The sequence below is a fragment of the Gymnoscopelus braueri genome (assembly GCF_963280865.1).
Source record: "Gymnoscopelus braueri genome assembly, chromosome: 14".
Classification (NCBI taxonomy): Eukaryota; Metazoa; Chordata; class Actinopteri; order Myctophiformes; family Myctophidae; genus Gymnoscopelus; species Gymnoscopelus braueri.
In genome coordinates, this window is record NC_137619.1 from 5,878,380 (window position 1) to 5,900,590 (window position 22,211).

At 45.7% G+C, this 22,211-nt stretch overlaps 1 protein-coding gene across 1 annotated transcript in view; it reads right to left on the bottom strand.

The window, feature by feature from the left end:
- The window catches only part of LOC308100061 (uncharacterized protein), a 75,173-nt gene that overhangs the window by 47,746 nt on the left and 5,216 nt on the right, over nucleotides 1-22,211 (bottom strand). Inside the window, exons 2-4 of the mRNA XM_080448961.1 lie at nucleotides 15,570-16,542; nucleotides 6,309-6,401; nucleotides 4,716-4,850 (exon numbers count right to left, since the gene is read on the bottom strand). Of these exons, the coding sequence (XP_080305087.1) occupies nucleotides 4,716-4,850; nucleotides 6,309-6,401; nucleotides 15,570-15,722 (381 nt within the window). The 5' untranslated portion in view covers nucleotides 15,723-16,542. The remainder of the gene's footprint in view (nucleotides 1-4,715; nucleotides 4,851-6,308; nucleotides 6,402-15,569; nucleotides 16,543-22,211) is intronic.

The window sequence follows — 22,211 nt, forward strand, 5'->3', positions numbered from 1 at the left end:
CCGCCCGAACGGACGGACGGGCCTGCCTCACGGGTACCCAACTCGCCTCTCTCCTCCGGAGGGTCGTCGGGGGGTTCAATGTCCGCAGCCCGGCCCGCCTCGGCGGGGCGGTGACCTGCGGCGCCCGGGGGTCTGTTGCCGAGGTCTTATATTTACTCTGTTTTCGTGAACCCGCGGCCGTTGCCAAACAAAACCAAAGAGTACAACTCTTAGCGGTGGATCACTCGGCTCATGCGTCGATGAAGAACGCAGCTAGCTGCGAGAAGTAATGTGAATTGCAGGACACATTGATCATCGACACTTCGAACGCACCTTGTGGCCTCGGGTCCATCCCGGGGCTACGCCTGTCTGAGGGTCGCCACACAATCAATCGGACGAGTCCCCGTCTCCTTGGAGGCGGGGGCCCCGTCCGCGGCTGGAGCGTCGCAGGACGAGATGCCCGGTCCGGCCTCCTTCGGGGGGCTCGGAGCCCGGGACGCCGTCACCCCTGCCGTCGCTTCCCGGGCGGGGAGCCGGCCGGTCAGTCCCCCCGTTCGCGGGGTGGGCCCCGGTCGGCCACCCTAGCCCGGGGCCCGCGGAGGTCGGAGCCGGCTCTGCGCCGCGCGTGCCGAGCGGCTGCCTGTGGACCTTGTGTCTCTAGCAGCCTGCTGGGCGCCCGTCGCACTCCGGCCGACCCACCGCGGAGCGTGCGGTTCCTGGGGAGGCTGGCGGTCTTCTCACCGCGTCTATATACTATTTCAAGACATGATTCCCGAGTTGGTTAACAAGGACTTGGCTATGTCTCCCTCTTTGTCTGGCCAACATTTCTGACTCGTCATACAGTACTGGCGGTAGTGATGCATCCCGCCGCCCCATGAGAAGTATGTTTGGTGTCACAGGTCTCCACCTTCGTCTCGTTTCCAAACCGCTAGTGATCATTTCCTCCGAGGTTCTGTCCCGGTTTCATCTTTTCCCAAGGTTGCAGGCCATGAAGCACGTCCAGATGAATCCGGCTGCAGTTTCCACATTTCTTCCGCAAATCGCAGTATCTGGCTTTATGAGCTCGTCCACACTTCCAGCACATACCTTCACCCCTGACCCAGCGTTCTCGCTGAACCAAGGTTAACTGCTTGAATCTATCGCAATAGTTCAGTGTGTGCGTGGCGTTGTTGCAGTATGGGCAAAGCCTTCTGATGTCTCCCCCTCCTTCCTGTCTCTTGGACTGGCCCGGATTCGGAGTTGTAGCATGTAGCATGAGGTTTACCGGTCTCCGATCTGAGTGGGTAACTCTACGTGGACTATGGACTCTGAGGGGTCGAGCAGCCCTGCGTGGGCTAGGGAGACCCCCCGTCCTGTGCAGAGCCCGCATCGGGCTCCGTCCTCGATGGCTCTCCTGTGACTCAGTCGATCGCAGTTCACTCTCAAGCCCTAGCCATTTCGCCAGATCTGTAAGAGACGGGATCAGGGGGATCTCTGAGGTGTCAGGGGGAAAGGTATCCTCCAAGGCCTCCCTTAATCGCTCAAATACCCTCGGGTCTGGGGATTTGAGGGTTGGTATGGCGGGTGCCGGTCCCCGATACATCATCTCTGGGAGACGGTTATGTCTATGGTCGATTGGAGATCTCGACTGGTCCCTTCTTGCTGTCCGGTGGGCTGTTGATATCGCTGTCTGTGCCTCCGGGCCGTCTGGTGCGACCGCCGCCTGGTCCTGGAGTCCCTTCTTCCCCCGGACGGATCCCGACCTGAGGAAGAGGAACTATGTCTGGAACGGGCATATCGCCTGCCAGTGTTCCGTTCCGGAGAGTAGCTCATGCTTCTGAGGTGCTCGTGCTCCCGCCTTTGGCCCGTTGGGAATCTCTCGGCTGAGCTACTGGACCCGGTAGAGGAAGGGCTGTATCTGACGTGCTTGGGTCGATGAGATCGACCAGAGCGTTTCATGGTCGGAGCCGCTGATCCCTCTATCCGGGAGGGACCAGGGGCCGGCTCCGGCTGACCAGAATCTAAGGCGGTTCTTGTCTCTCGTGACAGCTCCTCGAACCATTCGACCTGCTGTTGAATCTGCTGATAGAGCTCCCCAATTGTCCCCTTCGTGACGTATACCCGCCACCAGATCTTCCACGGCGGTGTCCATGGTATAGTTGGGAATCAGCTGATGGAGCTCCCCACTAGGGTCACCTTCGTAGGGTTCTGTCGAAGATGGGCCACCTGCAGGCCTTGCCGGGTCATCGCCATCTGACTCCTCCAGATGTTTCCTTTTCATCATAACCTTGGACATATCGTTCTCACACTTTTCAGATCCGGATCCTGGAAGGACCATTATAGAAACTCTCAATCGGCTGGCTCGTTATCCAGATCCGAAGCCACTATGAGAATATGTTTCAGGCTATGGGCTCGATTATGGCTGGAGTCTCTTGATGCTTCTCTCTCTGCTAGTTAACGTTGCTCGGGGTCGCTGCTGGAACTGAACTACCGAGGGGTCCCTATGGTGATGTCAGATAGTGTCAGACGTCTCTATATATGGAGCTGCCTATGTTAGTTATGCCCAAATATGGGACCATGACGTCAGTCCTGGACGTGATGGTTATGTCTATACATGGAGTTTCTGGGAAGGGTACGCTGATGTCAGACTCCGTACATATGGCACGTTTAGGTCTCTATGACGACTTTGCAGGTATATCGTCTCCATCTATGGGGATCTCCGTATATAGGCTATTGCTGGCAAATATGCCCTGAATGTTTTCTACAGACACAGTAGTGTACCTATCCGACTCTATATGACACAGTAGTGTAACTATCAGACTCTATATGACACAGTAGTGTAACTATCAGACTCTATATGACACAGTAGTGTAACTATCAGGCCATGTTACTGCAGTGTGTCTGGTGCTACATCATTGTTAACATGAAACCATCATATAAAAGCTCATCAAAAGGAAGGTGAGGAGCTTTACCAATGTTCTCTACAAACTAACACTAACTCTGACCCAGAGCTTTACCAATGTTCTCTACAAACTAACACTGACTCTGACCCAGAGCTTTACCAATGTTCTCTACAAACTAACACTAACTCTGACCCAGAGGTTCACAACCTTGTTTTCATGGAAGCCCCCCAACATCTGTGGTAAAATGACCTGTACTGTACGTAGTGGGCAGGACTCATCTAGCCCCCCGATCTCTAATGTACAATGCTCAGTGTTCATTTAATGCTAGGAGTTTATAAATGGAACCAAATGGACCCTGAAGGTCCATTTGGTTCCATTCGTACGCTCTGCTGAACGCTGCATCTAAATGGATGCCAAATAAATGTAAAACTTCTGTTGCCGTGGGAGACAAAGTCTACTTATTTGGCCTAATAGGCCTATTACATTTATTTTCTACAGGACAGGGTCTATTAACTGTTTGGTTTCAATGTGGGTCTCTGACTCCACGTTGATGATGTCATTTTCATGACGTCACTCAGTACAATTTGCCATATTAGGGACTTCAACAGCCAACGGCTTCTTTGATTGGCCAAAATGTATGTGATGTTTGCATGAGTGAACCAATATAAGTGCTTGTGCACTCAATAGGATTCCATTGATTTACACAGAAGGATTTGAGGAATCGTCTTTGATCCCTGGAGGAGCCGTTTGTGAGAAATGTTCTGCTGGACGCTGCATCTGAACAGAGGACCAGAGTTTAACGGTCATGCTGCTGCTGTTGCCGTGGGAGACAAAGTCTACTCGTTTGGTGGGGTCTGGAACGTCAACAAGGATCAGCTTGATGTTCAAGTCTTCAACACAGTGTCTCTACGCTGGAGGAAGTTGACCCCAATGACAACTGGAAGAGGAGAATGTCACCTTGAGGTTCCATCCAGGCGCTGGGGCCACACAGCTGTGCTTATAGAGAATATCGTCTACATCTGGGGGGGTTATGACACAGAAAATAACTATTATGTGCTTTATGCATTTGATGTCGACGCCCACAGATGGTTCAAGCCCAAGGTTTCTGGAACTGTTCCAGAAGCGAGGAGGAACCACTCAGCCTGTGTCTTGGGGAAGGTCATGTATATTCATGGAGGATGCAGCCGTGGTACTGGATTCTATAATGACATGTACAAGTTGGACACCACCACAATGGTCTGGTCTTTAATTAAAATTAGAGGCACTCCACCTCCTGCTTCACATGATCACTCTGCCACCATCATCGGTACAAAGATGTATGTATTTGGGGGCAGAGCCCCCTCCTGCAACAACATCATCAGAGTGTTTGAAACAGAGACCAACTGCTGGCTGAACACACCTTCGGCACAGGTTCTCTCAGTACACTGGTGGCATTCAGCATTTACTTACAATGGAGAGCTGTACATATGTGGTGGAAGTTATAATACTACCCTCAAAGATCTGTGGAAATTCAGTCCGGAGACCTTCTCCTGGAGGAAGGTTGAGCCCAAAGGGAAAGGACTGTGTGGGAAGTATAGGATGTGCTGTTGCATTGTGGGAGATCGTGTCATCCTCTTTGGAGGACACAACACACCTGATGACCTGTACATGTTAGACTTCAGTCCTAGTCTGAAGACATTATGCAAGCTAGCAGTTATTCAGTACGATCTGGACCAATCAGAACTCACACACGACATCAGGTGGGAGCTGGCAGCCATGACTACCAACGGCAACAAATAGATGGAATACAATAAGACGGGGTCCAATAAGGGCGTGTGTGTGTGTGTGTGCGTGTGTGTGTGTGTGTGTTCTTACAAAGCACTCGGCGGCATCGTCCATGATCCCCAGCTGGAACCTCTGTTCGTCCTGGAAGGTTTTGGCCAGAGCGCTGCGGAGGGCATCTGACGGGAGCACCTTCTCACTGCTGTACTGGAACTGAGCAAAGATACTCTGTGAAAACAATAGAAAACATACTGGAACTGAGCAAAGATACTCTGTGAAAACAATAGAAAACATACTGGAACTGAGCAAAGATACTCTGTTAAAACAATAGAAAACATACTGGAACTGAGCAAAGATACTCTGTTAAAACAATAGAAAACATACTGGAACTGAGCAAAGATACTCTGTGAAAACAATAGAAAATATAATAGAACGGAATCCCAAACGTTTTAGCTCGAGACCCAAAAGACAAATCTAATGTCTACCCGGAACCCAAGCTAGTGAAAATTGCCGATCTACAAGCTCACAAAGTGTTTGCAATGAAACACCTTGTGAGCGTGTAAATCTTACCTTTACAGTAAAACTAATAAAAAACGAAACAAAAATTCAAATTAAGCTTTTCATAACGCATAACCAAACCCAAAAAATATGAACCCAAAAAATGATATATATATATATATATATATATATATATATATATATATATATATATACATATACATATACATATACATATACATATATATTCAAAGATGTGCACAGGGGTAAACCAGCTTGACAGCGCGTCGTGGGTTCGACTCCCGATCGCGACGACCTTTGCTGTGTTCCCCCCCCCCCTCCCATCTCTCTCCCCATTTCCTGTCAGCCCACTATCCTATCAATAAAGGCAGAAAAATACCCCAAAAATATATTTAAAAAAAAAAACGGTGTGCAAAAATGTTCACGCTTTTGCCAGACCCAAGGGGTCGGCCTAAATGAGGCTTTGTACCTGTTTCGTCCATACATGGGCATGCCCCCTTTTCCCTCAGGCCTCAGCCATAAAAGTCTGTCCCCCTTTCGTCCATACATGGGCATAGACACAGGCTGACACGTCATGTGAAGTCCGGCTTAGCCGTGACGTAGTGCTCTGATCTTATAAAGTACTTATTCTGGGTCTGGCAGAACCAGGTCTCCTGGTCTTGTTTTTTCAAAAATAGCAGATCTACAACCTCATAGCGCGGCACTCTGTGCCGCGCTATGAGGTTGTAGATCACAACACACACACACACACACACACACACACACACACACACACACACACACACACACACACACACACACACACACACACACACACACACACACACACACACACACACACACACACACACACACACACACACACACACACACACACAGTCCCACCGAAAACAGAGCGATCGACGCTGTGAGCTTGTAGATCTGCATTATGTGTGGAATGTTCTCCCCAGAACGAGGACTGTAGGGTCATTTCCTGTCAGGTTATTGGTGTTCTGACCCAGACAGTTTGTGCAATAAAGGACAAACCCCCTAAAGAGATGTGCGTGCGTGCGTGCGTGCGTGCGTGCGTGCGTGCGTGCGTGCGTGCGTGCGTGCGTGCGTGCGTGCGTGCGTGCGTGCGTGCGTGCGTGCGTGCGTGCGTGCGTGCGTGCAGGACAGTGGTCTCACCTTCAGAGCGCAGAAGATGCAGGAGTCCTCCATACACCTGTGAGAGGTCAGCTGACGGAAACTACGGCGAAATATATCCAGATGCCACAACACCTGAGAGAGAGAGAGAGAGACAGAGACAGAGACAGAGACAGAGACATAAATCACCTCAATACACAATAAAACAAAGAGAGAGAAAATAGAAACATGAATTGAAACAAAAACATTATGAACTTATTTATAAAACAAATGATTCTGATGGCAGCTACAGTCAGTGTTTTGCTGTTAGGAGGAGGCACTATACATGCACATTTTTGTACACTGTACTAGGCCAGCTTGTTATGCACAAAAATATAATAAGATTTCGGAATAAATGCATAATTTTGCGGGTATTCTTTGTATTTTTCAGCTACAGATATGGTGATATATCATTGATTACATGTCTTGCAATATATCCAAGAAACTATATAAATAGTCATCTCGGATTATAGGTAAACCAAGAACCTATCTATCATCAGTCTAAAACATATCGTCCTTCCGACAGTGACGATACGTAGTAGTGATGTGCGGGTCGTTTTTATTTGTATTGTTTTTCATTTGTTTGTTTTTTAGCTGCCATCGGTATTGGCCAGCATGTCAGTCTATGCCAGGGGTGATGCAACTTTGATGATGCAGAGGGCCACTATATTTCCACACTCACTCCAGAGGGACACATTACACATATACTGTCGGGCAGAGAGTATCTTATCTTCGTATTGTAACTTTCTTTCGTAAATTAATGCCGTATTTCGCCATTCTTTGTCACGTCAAGTAGCAAAAATAGCCGATCTACAAGCTCAAAACTTGTGGCAGCGCGATGCGTTTTGAGCTTGTACATCTGCTATTTTTGCTATTTTTTAATTGAATCCTGTTTTTCTTTTAGCTATTTTTTTTATTGGAATCCTGAAAAGTTACATTTTAATTTAATTTCAAATGCATTTAGTTATACTTATGTTAACTTTATGAATTTAAATACAAATACATTGGACATAAGAAAGACAATAGAATTGTTATACTATAGTCATTAAGCTACTAATATAGACTAAAGTAATTAAAGCGGGTCATGTTTGCATGTTTGGAAACATAACGGCTGAAATCAATCATATATAACGAAAAAACATCACATGGATGCACCTGGGTCGTATCATCAGTGTTGTAGCCTGGGGTCATGGGATGTTTCGGGTCTCGCAACATACACCCTCGCCCAGGTGACTCAGCCAGGGTTGATCAAGCCCCGACTTATATCCCAGGTAGCTACCCACGGTCAGTCCTAAATAGGGAAAGACAAGGCCACTCAATACGCTTGTCCGAAACTACTCTGCCAGGAATGGGGGAGAGCGGAGGCTCTGGCACGTGGAGGGACTAGGCTCTGTGGATGGCCTCCTGGCCGGGCTCCTCCTCCGTCTCACCAGGTCCAGGACCTGAGCGCGTTGCACCAGACTCCCCCGCTCCAAACATTTCATTCTGGTGTGATGGTGTCTTGGCCCGTGGTGGTACTGCAGGCTCCCTTTGCGTCTTGCTTGAATGGTCCTCCTAAAGGCCTCACCGTGGATTTGTTGGGCTTCTTCCTCACGGAAGACACAGACTGGGGCGGGCGCCAACCCAAACTGCTCCCGGATGCCGTCTACATTCTGGCTGTCACCCGTCTCTCCGGTGGTCACCAATCTATTCCTGGTTGTCACGTAGTCTATAAATTCCTATGAGCCACTACATATCAGTATATATTAACCTGCGGGCCGCATTAAGTGAAGGTGGGGGCCGCATGTGGCCCCCGGGCCGCCAGTTGCCCATGTATGGTCTTCTAAGCCATTCCCATTCCCACACAGTGTATCACATGACGGTTTCATTTACGGTCATATTTTGAATGTTTCAGTTGATGTTGAGCGACTGTTTTACACTCTTTATACTACTGTACTATTTACATTGTTATTTTACTAACTTGTAGCTGCACTTCAGTGGTTTTCAAAACTCTTTTTTTGTTTCAAGGACCTCCATAATAACTCTAAAAATGAGTGTACAAATGAAACCAAATGGACCCGTACACTCTCAGAGTTACAGACCTGCAGGGGGACTTTGAGCCACTGTCCAAGATGTTTTTGGGCGGTGAAACCGCCCCTATAAGTGAGGTTTGGACATCGACATTCGCTGCACTGTGATTGGCCACCATTGTACCCCCCCCCACCCATTGTACCCCCCCAACCCTGCGCTGTGATTGGCCACCATTGTACCCCCATAACCCTGCACCGTGATTGGCCACCGCTGACTCTATTCAGGACTGCGATTGGCTAGTGAAACACATGACACATGTGCATAGCCCTATAAATAGGACTATGCACTTAAAAAAAACACATATATGTTTTTCTTTTTCGTAAATTAATGCCGTATTTCGTTGTCACGTCAAGTAGCAAAAATAGCCGATCTACAAGCTCAAAACCTGTGGCAGCGCGATGCGTTTTGAGCTTGTACATCTGCTATTTTTGCAATTTTTTAATTGGAATCCTGTTTTTCTTTTAGCTATTTTTTTATTGGAATCCTGAAAAGTTACATTTTAATTTATGTAACTTTTGCGCCCCAGTCACATATATGTTTTTTTTTAAGTTAGGGGTGTACAATGGTTGGTCCACAATATTACTTTTCTTTAAGTGAACTTCCATCACTGTGATGACCACTGTGACCACACCGCCCACTTCACACTGGGTGTGATTTTTTTATTACACACCGGTATCGGCTCGGTACTCAGTATCCACCGATACGCGAGTTATCGGAATTGGTATCGGTTAGGAGAAAATAGTATTGGTACATCTCTATATTATTATTGTTTCATTGTTTATTTGATTTGATATTTTTTTACCCACCTCACCCACCTCGTCATGAGAGGCCAACCTGATCCAACCCAGCTCGCAAAAATATATATGAATATCTATATCTATATATATAGTCCAGAAGAAAAAAAAAGGCCCGGCTTTTCACCAAACTAGTCCATTCAATTGCTTTCCCGGCCCAACCGACGGAAGTACCGTCTTCTTCCAGGAAGTACCCTCTTCTTCCAGGAAGTACCCTCTTCTTCCAGGAAGTACCCTCTTCTTCCAGACAGTACCCTCTTCTTCCAGGAAGTACCCACCTTCTACCAGGAAGTACCCTCTTATTCCAGGAAGTACCCTCTTATTCCACGAAGTACCCTCTTATTCCACGAAGTACCCTCTTATTCCACGAAGTACCCTCTTCTACCAGGAAGTACCCTTTTCTACCAGGAAGTACCCTCTTCTTCCAGGAAGTACACTCTACTTCCAGGAAGTACATGCTACTTCCAGGAAGTACATTCTACTTCCGCACATCTGGTGCCCTATTTGGTGCCCAAATGCAGAAGATGGGAGCACCAGGCAGGAACACTATGGTTTCAGACGATATGGTTTCAGTAGCGTTCTAAATGCTTAAGTCTTGCAATGCCAGGTTTGACCACCAGAACCACGGCAGCTTCAATGATCCTCGCGGTCCTGGGGGCTCGGTACGTTCGTGGATCCACATGAAGCCACGCCCTTATTGGACCCGGTCTTATTTTATCTTTTCATTTTTGTAATTTTGTTGTTAGTCATGGCTGCCAGTTCCCACCTGATGCTGTGTGGGAGTTCTGACTGCTCCAGATCGTACTGAATAACTGCTAGCTTGCATAGCATCTTCAGACTAGGACTCAAGTCTAAGATGATCAAGTCATCGAGTGCGCAGCCATGGCATCCTCCAAAAAGAATGACACGATCTCCCACCGTGCTGCAGCACATCAAACGATGCTGAGGTTGGCCTTTTCCTTTGGGCTCGAGCTTCTTCCAGGAGAAGGTCTCTGGATTGAATTTCCACACATCATTGAAGTAGTGGTTAGAGTTCCGGCCAACGAATATGTACAACTGTAAAGGCTGAATGACTCCAGAGTTCTTCTTGAGGAAGCTGTGCAGAAGGTGTGTTCAGCCAGCAGTTGGTCTCTGTGTCAAACACACTGACGATGTTGTTGTAGGTGAAGGTGAAGGCTACGCCCCCCAAATAGAACAGGACATTTCTCACAAACAGCTCCTCTAGGGAGTTGATACCAAAACCTTCTCTGTAGATGAATGGCATCCTATTGTGTGCACAAGCACTTATATTGGTTCAGTGGCACAAACAACACAAACGTGTTGGCCAATCAAAGAAGCCGATGAATGTTGAAGTCCCTCATATGGCAAAAATGACATCATCAACATGCGTCAAGTGATCCACATTGAAACCAAACCGTTAATAGACATCCGTCTATTCCTTCTCTCAGAGTCAAGGAATCATTCCTAAGTTGTGTTAGAGCGTGAGCGCCCTCTTGTGGATTATTTTTTATTTTTATTGACGGAGATCTCCGTCAATGGCGGTCAACAGTTGGATTAGAAATGACAGAGATCTCGGTCTAGGGCAGGAATGTGTCAACACCAAATTGGCCAAATTGTAAAATATTACGTAAGAAAGAGGAAAACATTGTGGAAAATAGCCGATCTACAAGCTCACAGTGTGAGGCATTGTGAGTTCAAATATGATTATTTTGGTGGATCTCGGCCTGAAAAGTTAGGGAACCCTATATCTAGAGTTTCTACCTAGAGTAGGATTCACAACAATGAAACTTTCTCTGCTTTCTGTTGCTTTTTGGCAAAAACAAGCCACATTCAACTGCCCATAATTCATAAATCATAAATAAATGATTCTACGAGACCCCACTAAGTTTTTTAAAGAGATCGGCGGGTGGATATTTGTGAAGATTTTTTTTTTTTATATATATATGATTTTTCAAAGGTTAGTGAAATCGCTCGGAATCGCTGGCAAGGGCAGCTATAGACGATGTTTAACTCTGGCAGTCAATGAGTTAAGTACTTGGCTACTTTAACTAACATTACATTAAGTACTTAGTTACTTTAAACTAACATTACATTAAAGGTATCATGACATTCATTTTCACTTTTTTTATTTTCAATGTTTTATTTGGGGTTTTATGACATCAATTACACCCCAAAAACCTGAACTTAGAACATTCAGTGGATTTTCTGTGGTCTGGGGTTTTCTGAATAATTAGGCTGAAAAGTAATCTGAGCTTGGCCCTTCGACAGTGAGGTCACAGTCGATTAATCCCGCCCACTCTCCTCCTCACCCCTCCCCTCCCCTATCCTTTCCTTTGGGGGGGGCGGAGCAGAGGCGATGATTGACAGGCAAAATCCCTCACCAGCGACACCCGCAGGCAAAGATTTATTTTTTCATTGCAGTTGAAAAGGCTTTAGAAATGTGAGAGAAAAACACCTGCCATGGATCACTGGAATGGAAAAACTTTTTGTACACTTTTGAAGGACCAGGACAAAGACTTTGAATGTGGTGTAAAAGTGAATGTCATTAAACCTTTAAGTACTTAGTTACTTTGCACCGCTGTGTTATTTACCCGGCCAGTATGAGTCACCTCGGCAGACACACCCAGTCATTTAGGTGAAATGATATTATAATTATATTATAATTAAACCCCCCCTGGAACCAGGCCATGTCGGGGTGGAAACCTTGTATGTCCATAAAAAATACTTTCTTTTTTTATATTATCATTTAAAACAATGTTTAACCCGTTAAGACCTGAGGCCGATTCTACACATGCCTTCTAAAATCAATAGTTCTCACACTTACAAAAATGCCCTGAAATGTTCAAAAATAGCGGATGTACAAGGTCTCAGCGCGAGCCGGTACGTCTGCTCATTGTTTTGAATAGCCGACGCAAAAATCTAAAGTGTCACGGATGCTTTTCCAGGTTTCAATGGGTTCTTAAAATTGTGAAAATAGCACCGCTGTGTTCACTACGCTGTGTGCGACTCTATTGTATAGTGAGTGCATTCATGTGCAAAAGAAAACCATGAAAAGCTGTAGTACGGAGTTAGGAGGTTTCTGCCTGGAGGACTTAATGACTCACAGCTGTGTTTCATCTTCACACCGGCAGCAACAAATGATTGTTTTCACACCACACTGTTTTCTTCCTCCATTTAGCTGTCAGCTCACAGCCACACAATACATTAACACAAACACACACACACACACGCACACACACACACACACACACACACACAGTGGTAAACATCAGTTAGGTGGTGGATGGCGTTCCCTCCCTGTCTAGCAAAACAAGACCCTAAGCCCCTTCATTACATCTAGCCACGCCCCCTACCAAAATGGTAAATGGTGCATTTATATAGCGCTTTTATCTAAAGCGCTTTACATAGATTGTGCATTACATTCACCCATTCACACACACACACACACACACACACACACACACACACACACACACACACACACACACACACACACACACCTATGGCGGAGGACACCATGCAAGGCACCAACCTGCTCATCGGGAGCAATTAGGGGTTCAGTGTTTTGATCAAGGACACTTGCACACTAACTCTGGGGGAGCCGCAGTGTTGATTTCGTTGACTAAAACTATGACGAAAATGTTTTATCGACTACCTTTTTTCACTGACGAAAACGAAATAAAAACTAAGCTACACAATGACAATTTTGTCAACAAATAAAAACTAGACTAAAATGTTAGTGAGGGACGAGTGGAGAAGAGATCCAGTAGAAGTCATTTTATGTTTAGTTACCCTCGGGTATTGTGCTCTGAAAATAGCAGATCTACAAGCTCACTACTTTTTCCCCCACTGCAGACAGTATACGTGTATACAGGGTATCTGTATCATATATATAAAGTTAGAATTTAAGGACTTTAAGGGGCACGGTGACGCAGTCGGTAGCGCTGTCGCCTCACAGCTAGAAGGTCCTGGGTTCGATTCCCGCCGGGGACGCTGTGGGCGTGTCTTCTCCTCCGCGTCATCAGTGCCCATACCCTAGGTGTGGTTGGCGAAAGGGCCTACTCTGTGTGGAGTTTGCATGTTCTCCCCGTGTCTCCTAGGGTAGTTAATACCCTCACAAAAACATGTAGTAATCCTGGTCGCTATACTGCCTCCCCCTGGTCAGCCGGGGCGCCTGATGGAGGGGAAGGGAACTGGTTGGAATAACGTGTTCCTTCCACGCGCTACGTCCAACCAGGGAAACTCCCCCCTGTCGGGTGACAAGAAGGTCAGTTGGCTCTCATGCATTGAAGGAGGCATGAGCTCGGCCCTGGCCTCCCTAGGCTGGTGGGGGGGAGTGTAGTGCCCAGGATCACTTAGCAAATTGGCACCGGGTGAAAAAAGGGTTACAAAATCGAGGGATAAAAATTATAGAAAATAAGAATTTAAGGACTTTTTAATACCAAATTGTCCAAATTGTTGTCAAATATTACGTAAGAAAGAGGCTGTAAAAATAGCCAATCTACAAGCTCACAACAGCTATTTTAACAATATTTATCTGTGGAACCGAGTCAAACTACATGTAATGCCTCAACAACTCCTACAATTCCATGTGCTTGTCAGGGTGGGGGGTCCCCAGTTCAAATGTGATTATTTTGGGGGGTCCCCAGTTCAAATGTGATTATTCTGGGGGGTCCCCGGTTCAAATGTGATTATTTTGGGGGGTCCCCCGTTCAAATGTGATTATTCTGGGGGGTCCCCCAACGTGTCGCGATGTTGTGAGCTTGTAGATCTGGCTTGTGAGCTTGTAGATCTGGCTATTTTCCCTATTTTAAAATGTTTTTCTTTAACTAATGATTGAAAAGAAGGATAAACACACACCCTATAATCACACAGAGGCCACGCCCCCATCCCATAATACCTCCAAACATACATAATTAGTACTGTCACTGATGACTCACTGTGTGTGTGTGTGTGTGTGTGTGTGTGTGTGTGTGTGTGTGTGTGTGTGTGTGTGTGTGCGTGTGTGCGTGTGCGTGTGTGAGTGTGTGAGTGTGTGTGTGCGTGTTTCTAAATACTGTTTCTCAAACAATTACTGTCTGTCTGTCTGTCTGTCTGCCTGTCTTCTAATGACCCTCAATAGGGCGATATGAGGGCGATATGACTTCAAATCAACAATGATTTCCAAATTGTTGGCTCATTAAGATTTGCCTCCGTTTTATCATTCATTCATTTAACCCATTGAGACCTGAAGCCGATTCTACATGTCTCCTAAATCTCAACAGTATTCTGAAAAACGTATGTTTCTATGTCAGTGGTGCTCAATCTTTTTCATGTCAAGGACCCCCAAAATGATATGTATTTGGCCGCAGACCCCCATCAAAATATTTTGTTCCAGGGACCCCCAGAAGCAACGATTTGAGTTAAAAATGTTCGCTTTAAAACAATATATATTCAAAGATTTGCACACATTTTCACGATTTTTCAAAAATAGCAGATCTACAAGCTCGTAGCGCGGCACTCGGTGCCGCGCTATGAGCTTGTAGATCTGCTATTTTTGAATAGCCTAAGTGTAAAATAACGCTTTTTAGCTCAAATCTAAAAATGACACAGATCCAGGTCTTAATGGGTAATGTGAAAATAGCAGATGAGTGCGTGCGTGCGTGCGTGCATGCGTGCGCGCATGTGTGCGTGCGCGTGCGCGCGTGCATGCGTGCGTGCGTGCGTGTGTTACCTGCAGAGCGCTGTTGAGGAAGCAGCTGTTCTGTCAAACAATTACTGTCTGTCTGTCTGTCTGTCTGTCTGCCTGTCTTCTAATGACCCTCAATAGGGCGATATGAGGGCGATATGACTTCAAATCAACAATGATTTCCAAATTGTTGGCTCATTAAGATTTGCCTCCGTTTTATCATTCATTCATTTAACCCATTGAGACCTGAAGCCGATTCTACATGTCTCCTAAATCTCAACAGTATTCTGAAAAACGTATGTTTCTATGTCAGTGGTGCTCAATCTTTTTCATGTCAAGGACCCCCAAAATGATATGTATTTGGCCGCAGACCCCCATCAAAATATTTTGTTCCAGGGACCCCCAGAAGCAACGATTTGAGTTAAAAATGTTCGCTTTAAAACAATATATATTCAAAGATTTGCACACATTTTCACGATTTTTCAAAAATAGCAGATCTACAAGCTCGTAGCGCGGCACTCGGTGCCGCGCTATGAGCTTGTAGATCTGCTATTTTTGAATAGCCTAAGTGTAAAATAACGCTTTTTAGCTCAAATCTAAAAATGACACAGATCCAGGTCTTAATGGGTAATGTGAAAATAGCAGATGAGTGCGTGCGTGCGTGCGTGCATGCGTGCGCGCATGTGTGCGTGCGCGTGCGCGCGTGCATGCGTGCGTGCGTGCGTGTGTTACCTGCAGAGCGCTGTTGAGGAAGCAGCTGTTCTGTCCTGGTTCGTTGCTCAGTCCTTTACTGGGAGCGATGGAGGTCGTGGTGCGAGGGACAAACACGCCCTGAAGACCCACCGGCCCGCTCCCCGACGCAAAGTAGTTCCTCTTCCAGGACATGGTCTCTCTCTCTCTCTCTCTCTCCCAGGGCGGCCAAAATGAAGCTTGTGTGTCGCTATGACAAGCCGGACATTCCCGTCAAAAAAAAAGAGAAAACTTCCTCGACGATGCTATAATCCAAGAAAAGGATTTAAAGTCCGGAGGTGTCCGTCTCTGTCTCTCCTCTCTCTCTCTCTCTCTCCACCTGCCTGGGCGGTCGAAACTCACTCGTCTGTTGTTACGGCGAACCGAGCATTCCGACAAAAAAAAACTGAGGAAACAAAAATTCTAAATAAATACACATAAAAATGGCTTCGTCAACTCTAGATTCCAACTCTCTTTTTATGTTCTATATATTCCGAAAAAAAATCCCAGAAGTGTCCACCTCCCTCCAACCCCCCCTTTCCTGGGTGGTCAAAAATAAACAAAAATATCACACATAAATGTATGGAAATAAACTCAATCGATGACTCTATATTCCAAGAATGCTGCGTTTTTTTTTATATTAAATATATTCCAAAGAAGAATCCAGCCCAGTGGAATCCCATGATTCTAGATCCTCCGTTTCCCAGAATTCCCGGCTCTCTACATTGTGTATAGATTACCCTCTCAGTATTCCAGCTGTGCGTGCACGTACGCGCGTGCATGTGTGTTCAGCAAAAGGCCCCAGATAGCATCACATCTTCATCATCGTCTTCAGTGGCAACTACAAACAAAAAAACAAAACAAAACAAACGGTGTCCACGCCGTCCGGTAGGGTCACGGGGAGGTCGAAGGTCAGCGTCAGTTGGAGGGGGGGGGGGGGGGGGTCACGTCAGGGTCATCTTCTGTTCACACACCTCTGCAGAGGACAAGAAAACGCTCAGTTATGTTCAAGGATCAGAGAGACGAGGGAGGATGGATGGATGGATGGATCAGCCTGATCTCACACAACTTAGCCCTTTAAGACCAGGGGACGCATCTGTGTGTCATTTTTAGATTTCGTTGGGCTATTCAAAAATAGCAGATCTACAAGCTCATAGCGCGGCACCGAGTGCCGCGCTATGAGCTTGTAGATCTGCTATTTTTGAAAAATCGTGAAAAATGTTGTGCAAATCTTTGAATATATATATATTTAAAGCGAGCATTTCTAGCTAAAATGTTATTGCTTCTGGGGATTCTACAAATGTCTTCTAAATCAGTTTAAAACAGTTTTCTGAAACACTTATGTTGCTATAATATTAATGTCAGTGTCAAGGAGCCCCACAACGATATGTATTTGGCTGCGGACCCCCATCTAAAAAAAAAAAAATCCAGGGACCCCCAGAAGCAAATATTTGAGTAAAAAACAATTGCTTTATAGATATATATTCAAAGATTTGCAAAAAACAAAACACGATTAAATAAAAATAGCAGATCTACAAGCTCATAGCGCCGCGCTATGAGCTTGTAGATCTGCTATTTTTGAATAGCCAAAAGTATAAAATATGGATAAAGTGGTTACACAGATGCGTCCCCCGGTCTTAAAGGGTTAGTACACATTGCACGGACCCAGTGCACGTCATTCCGTGCATAGCCGCCTAGAAAAAACCAAAATGTGTGCATATGTACGCCGAGTCCCACGGTGGGCGTAACCGGTTGCAACCCGGAAGCAGAGCAGTCCCCACAACATGATTTACCATTCTCTGCCTAATCGGTACGTAACTCAAACGGCGCCGAGTAGGCTCGAGCGAACGTCGCAACGTTCGGGACGGCAACTCGTTCGCTTTAGCTCACTCGGTGGTCCCTCACGTGGCTCCAGTTCGTTTGAGACCGCGCGTCCTCCGAAACGGTTTAGTCACAATGGGGGAGATGCGAGGCGGCTATGCACGGATTTTCGGGTTTTCTAGTTGTCTGTGCACGGAATGAATGTATACTAAGCTGTGTGAGATCGGGTTGGAAGGATGGATGGATAGATGTGAAGCTAGGCAGACAGACAGACAGACAGACAGACAGACAGACAGACAGACAGACAGACAGACAGACAGACAGACAAAGAAGAGAGCAAAAAAAAATAACACCTTTACAATAAAGGATCTCACAGATCTAGATTCAAGTTGCATTCATTTACGCTCCATCGTTTACCAAAAATAATCTACAACAGGGGTCTTTAACCTCTCTCTCTCTCCCCCCCCCCGCCCCCCATGTGGTGTGTAATTGATAGAAGAACATAAGTAATGTTTTGGGTGAACTACTATTAAGAGTATATATGAAAGCCATTTAAAATGTTTATACTGGGGGCAGTACGAGGCAACAATGTGATTTCCGGAGCGACATCAGTCTGGATTCCAATCTAGTCTGTAGCAACTTAAGATAGGGCACCATCATGGCACTGTATGTGTTTACTGCAGAGCCAGAAACGACACCTGCCGCTGTTTAGATGCCTCGATAACATGTTACAGTTTGCACATCGAAAAACAAGTGATTAGAAAACAACCTGTTCTTTTGTATTCCTGAACCCATTAACTGACAGAAATAGTGTTTGTTCACAAGCTGTTTGTCCAGCCTGGCTCTCAGTGACTCCAATGTATTTCACCAAACTACCTCTTTCAGGTTTACCTCCCATGAGCGTCTGTGGTGGACTGACTTCTTCTATCATAGCCTTGGTGTGTGTGTGTGTGTGTGTGTGTGTGTGTGTGTGTGTGTGTGTGTGTGTGTGTGTGTGTGTGTGTGTGTGTGTGTGTGTGTGTGCACACATGCAAGTGAAAATATAGTGTGTAAGAATGGGTGTGGTATGACACACACACACACACACTATTCGACAACATTGTGTGTGTGTGGGGCCTGGCATCATCCTCAGGGCTGTTGTTTACGGGGAGGATAAGCCTAGCCCCGCCCACTTCTCCCACAAGGCCGCAGTAGCAGCATGCTGGCTGACTGACACACACACACACACACACACACACACACACACACACACACACACACACACACACACACACACACACACACACACACACACACACACACACACACACACACACACACACACACACACACACACACACACACACACACACACACACACACACTTACTAGACTGTTCATTTCTAGAAAGCTAGAAGCTTGAGGTAAAACTGAGTTCAAAAGGGAAGGAAGGCGAGAGAGAGAGAGAGAGAGAGAGAGAGAGAGGATTATGAGGATCAAAGAGAGTAGTTTTCTCACACAGTTTAAAACCTCAAATCTGACATGTAAGAGTTGATGTGTGAGGAATGTGTTTACTATGAGAGAGAGGAGAGGAGAGGAGAGGAGAGGAGAGGAGAGGAGAGGAGAGGAGAGATAATGGGAGGGAGAGAGATGGAGAGAGATACATGAAAGAGAGGGAGAGAGAGGAGAGGAAATGAAGGAGGGAGGGAGGAAAAAGGGAATTGGTAGAGAGAGAGAGAGAGAGAGAGAGAGAGAGACTTTTGTCTTCACACAAAGTGAAATGAATGTAAAACATGTAAATATTGTTGCCATTAGTTTCTAAAGTTTATCCAGAGATCATTTCCTCCATATAGAGATAAACCTACTTTATGCTTTTTACTGCCTGTTCCTCCACAGTTTAGTCTTCATCTCCTCACACACACACACACACTGCTGCTGTATCCTAGTGACTCACCTACCAGTGAGGAGCGTCCACCGGGAGGATGTAGAGCCTTCTTCCTACTCCTCCCGCCCAACACTCCCTGCCCTCCAAAATGGCACAAATAGCAGATCTACAAGCTTACAACGCGTTGACAGAGAGGGATAGCGGTGAAAGAGAGGGGAATAAGGTATAATACAGTGCGTGCGTGCGTGCGTGCGTGCGTGCGTGCGTGCGTGCGTGCGTGCGTGCGTGCGTGCGTGCGTGCGTGCGGGAGGGAGGGAGGGAGGGGGTATCATGGAGTCATGTGGGGGATTAGCCTGATCACACGCTGTCTGTGACACAGGAGATTAATGTCTGTCTGTCTGTCTTTTCTGTCTGTCTACGTGTTAGCAGCAGACTACCTGTTAGATATACAACAAGGTGTGTGTGCGTGTGCGTGTGTGTGTGCGTGTGCGTGTGCGTGTGCGTGTGCGTGTGCGTGTGCGTGTGCGTGTGTGGTGTGTGTGTGGTGGTAGCAGGGGGTCGTGTTAATGGGTAAGACGAAAGGTGAACGATTAATCGTTTTCATACCGAAATAGCGATTTGAAACCATGCGATCAAATGTATTTTTTTTCATAATATTCATTCCCTCATTAATATGAATATATATTAATATTATACCCAGAGCCGCCCGCGATACTCGTCTCCTTCTCTCCAGAGTGTCTGCCTCTGTCTACAGGCAGCGAGCCCCTCTCTCTCTCTCTCTCCGCTGGCTATGTGTATTTATAGTTTGCCGAGCAGCCGTGTTGCACAGCGGTAGATTGTTCTCTCCGGTACGACAGAAGCTTAAAACGTGAATAAATCATTTGAAGGGAATCAGAGCTTTGTAAAAAACACCAGAGCAAGAACTACTTCTTCTCCAATAATCAACACATATCTCTGTTCCGTCTCTATTATGCTTCCCCCTAACACATAGCGCTGTTGTTATTTAGTTCCTATCTATTTTAGTTTCTGTAAGTGTAACTTATATTTTTCCCTTCATTGTTATTATGAACTTTGTATCTTTGTCACTTACTTTTTGACTTTCCAAGGAGTAGTGAATACATGCATGTACAGTAGGAGATGTGTAGCCTACTGTAGGCAGAGAAATGCATAAAGTAGACATCATACCTAACCTAATTCTACTGATCTTTAAAATCAACATTAAAACCGTAGGTTACCACAGTTTCTGTCCAGTGGATGCATGCTATTTTACCTAGACTTGACATAACAACTTCATTATTATTGTAATTATTATTGATTTATTTTTGTACTATAAAAAGGGAGAGCATTTTGGGAAAACATTTTTTCCCCCAAAATTATTCAGATTCAGGATTTAGTTTTTTACTTTTTGTTTTTCCAGATTATCAACATACAAGTTTCACTGTCGGGTTGTTTACAAAAAGAAGCTATTTCTATTCCAGCTAACTGTTTAAATATGTACATGTTGGAAACAATAAATATGATACAAGCAATTGTTGTATATTTCAGACCTCATATACAATGAAGCAATTAATATATTTTAGTTCTCATCCTTATATATTAGAATCTAGAGCAGTAAATGAATGGTAAGCCATTTGGTAAAGTTCCATTACTTTAAAACGTACACAGTGAATACTAAACTGAAGCTTGACTTAAAGATAATTACATCGCAAATCAAATCGCAATATCAGTCCTATTAATGTGTCCAAACCTATTCCATGCAGCAAACAGAGAGAGAGAGAGAGAGAGAGAAAGAGAGACATAAGAGACATAGAGACCCCCCCCACACACACACACACACACACACACACACACACACACACACACACACACACACACACACACACACACACACACACACACACACACACACACACACACACACACACACACACACACACACACACACACACACACACACACACACAATCAATCAATCTCCTCAGGCATAAACATTAATTTTCCAGTCCAGTTACAACACAGCTGCATATAGTTCATACAATCTATATTACATTCTATACAAACCGCAATCTATCAACCCTGTTCACCCTGTGTGTGTGTGTGTGTGTGTGTGTGTGTGTGTGTGTGTGTGTGTGTGTGTGTGTGTGTGTGTGTGTGTGTGTGTGTGTGTGTGTGTGTGTGTGTGTGTATTATATTATGTATATACCTGCTGCTATGTTTATGCACATTATGTCTAACCTCATGTACATCCTGTACCAGTTGGATTATGCTATGTATATATAGAGAGATACTTTTGCGTCTCTTCTACTCTCTGGTGTTTTATTTTTATCTACTTAGTGGTGACACAAAGAAATTGGACACAATTGGAACTGATAAATGGGTTCTCTCTCCTGATTGGCTGAAATTGGTAACCCACCTGAAAGTGTATTTTCTGTTTATTAAAGAGCTGGAGAGACAGGGAGACAAAACTCCCAGGTGTTAACAAAACACTTACCCTACCTTTAAGTACATGTTGATGCCTATATATATATATAAGCTTTTTATCCCACAATTTTGTAACCCATTTTTTCACCCAGTGCCAATGCCTGAGCTGTAATCCTGGGCGCTACACTCCCTCTTCCAGCCTGGGGTGAGCCCCGAACTGAGCTCATGCTTCCTTCAACGCATGAGGAGTGAGCAGACAGCTTTTTAATCAACCAACAGACACTGAGAGAGAGTCTCCAGTCCATCATGATCTACAGACACTGAGAGAGTCTCCAGTCCATCATGATCTACAGACACTGAGGACCAATTGGCGGGAATGAGATTATGTAAGAAGTGGCCGCAGTCTGTCACAGTGTCCTCCTGCCCTCCTGTGATCGGGTCTAATGCCAGGCTAACGCTGGCACCCACCCACCCAGCCTGGCACCCACCCACCCAGCGCTATCATCCCAGAGCTCTGCCAGGACACAGAGATCTGACCG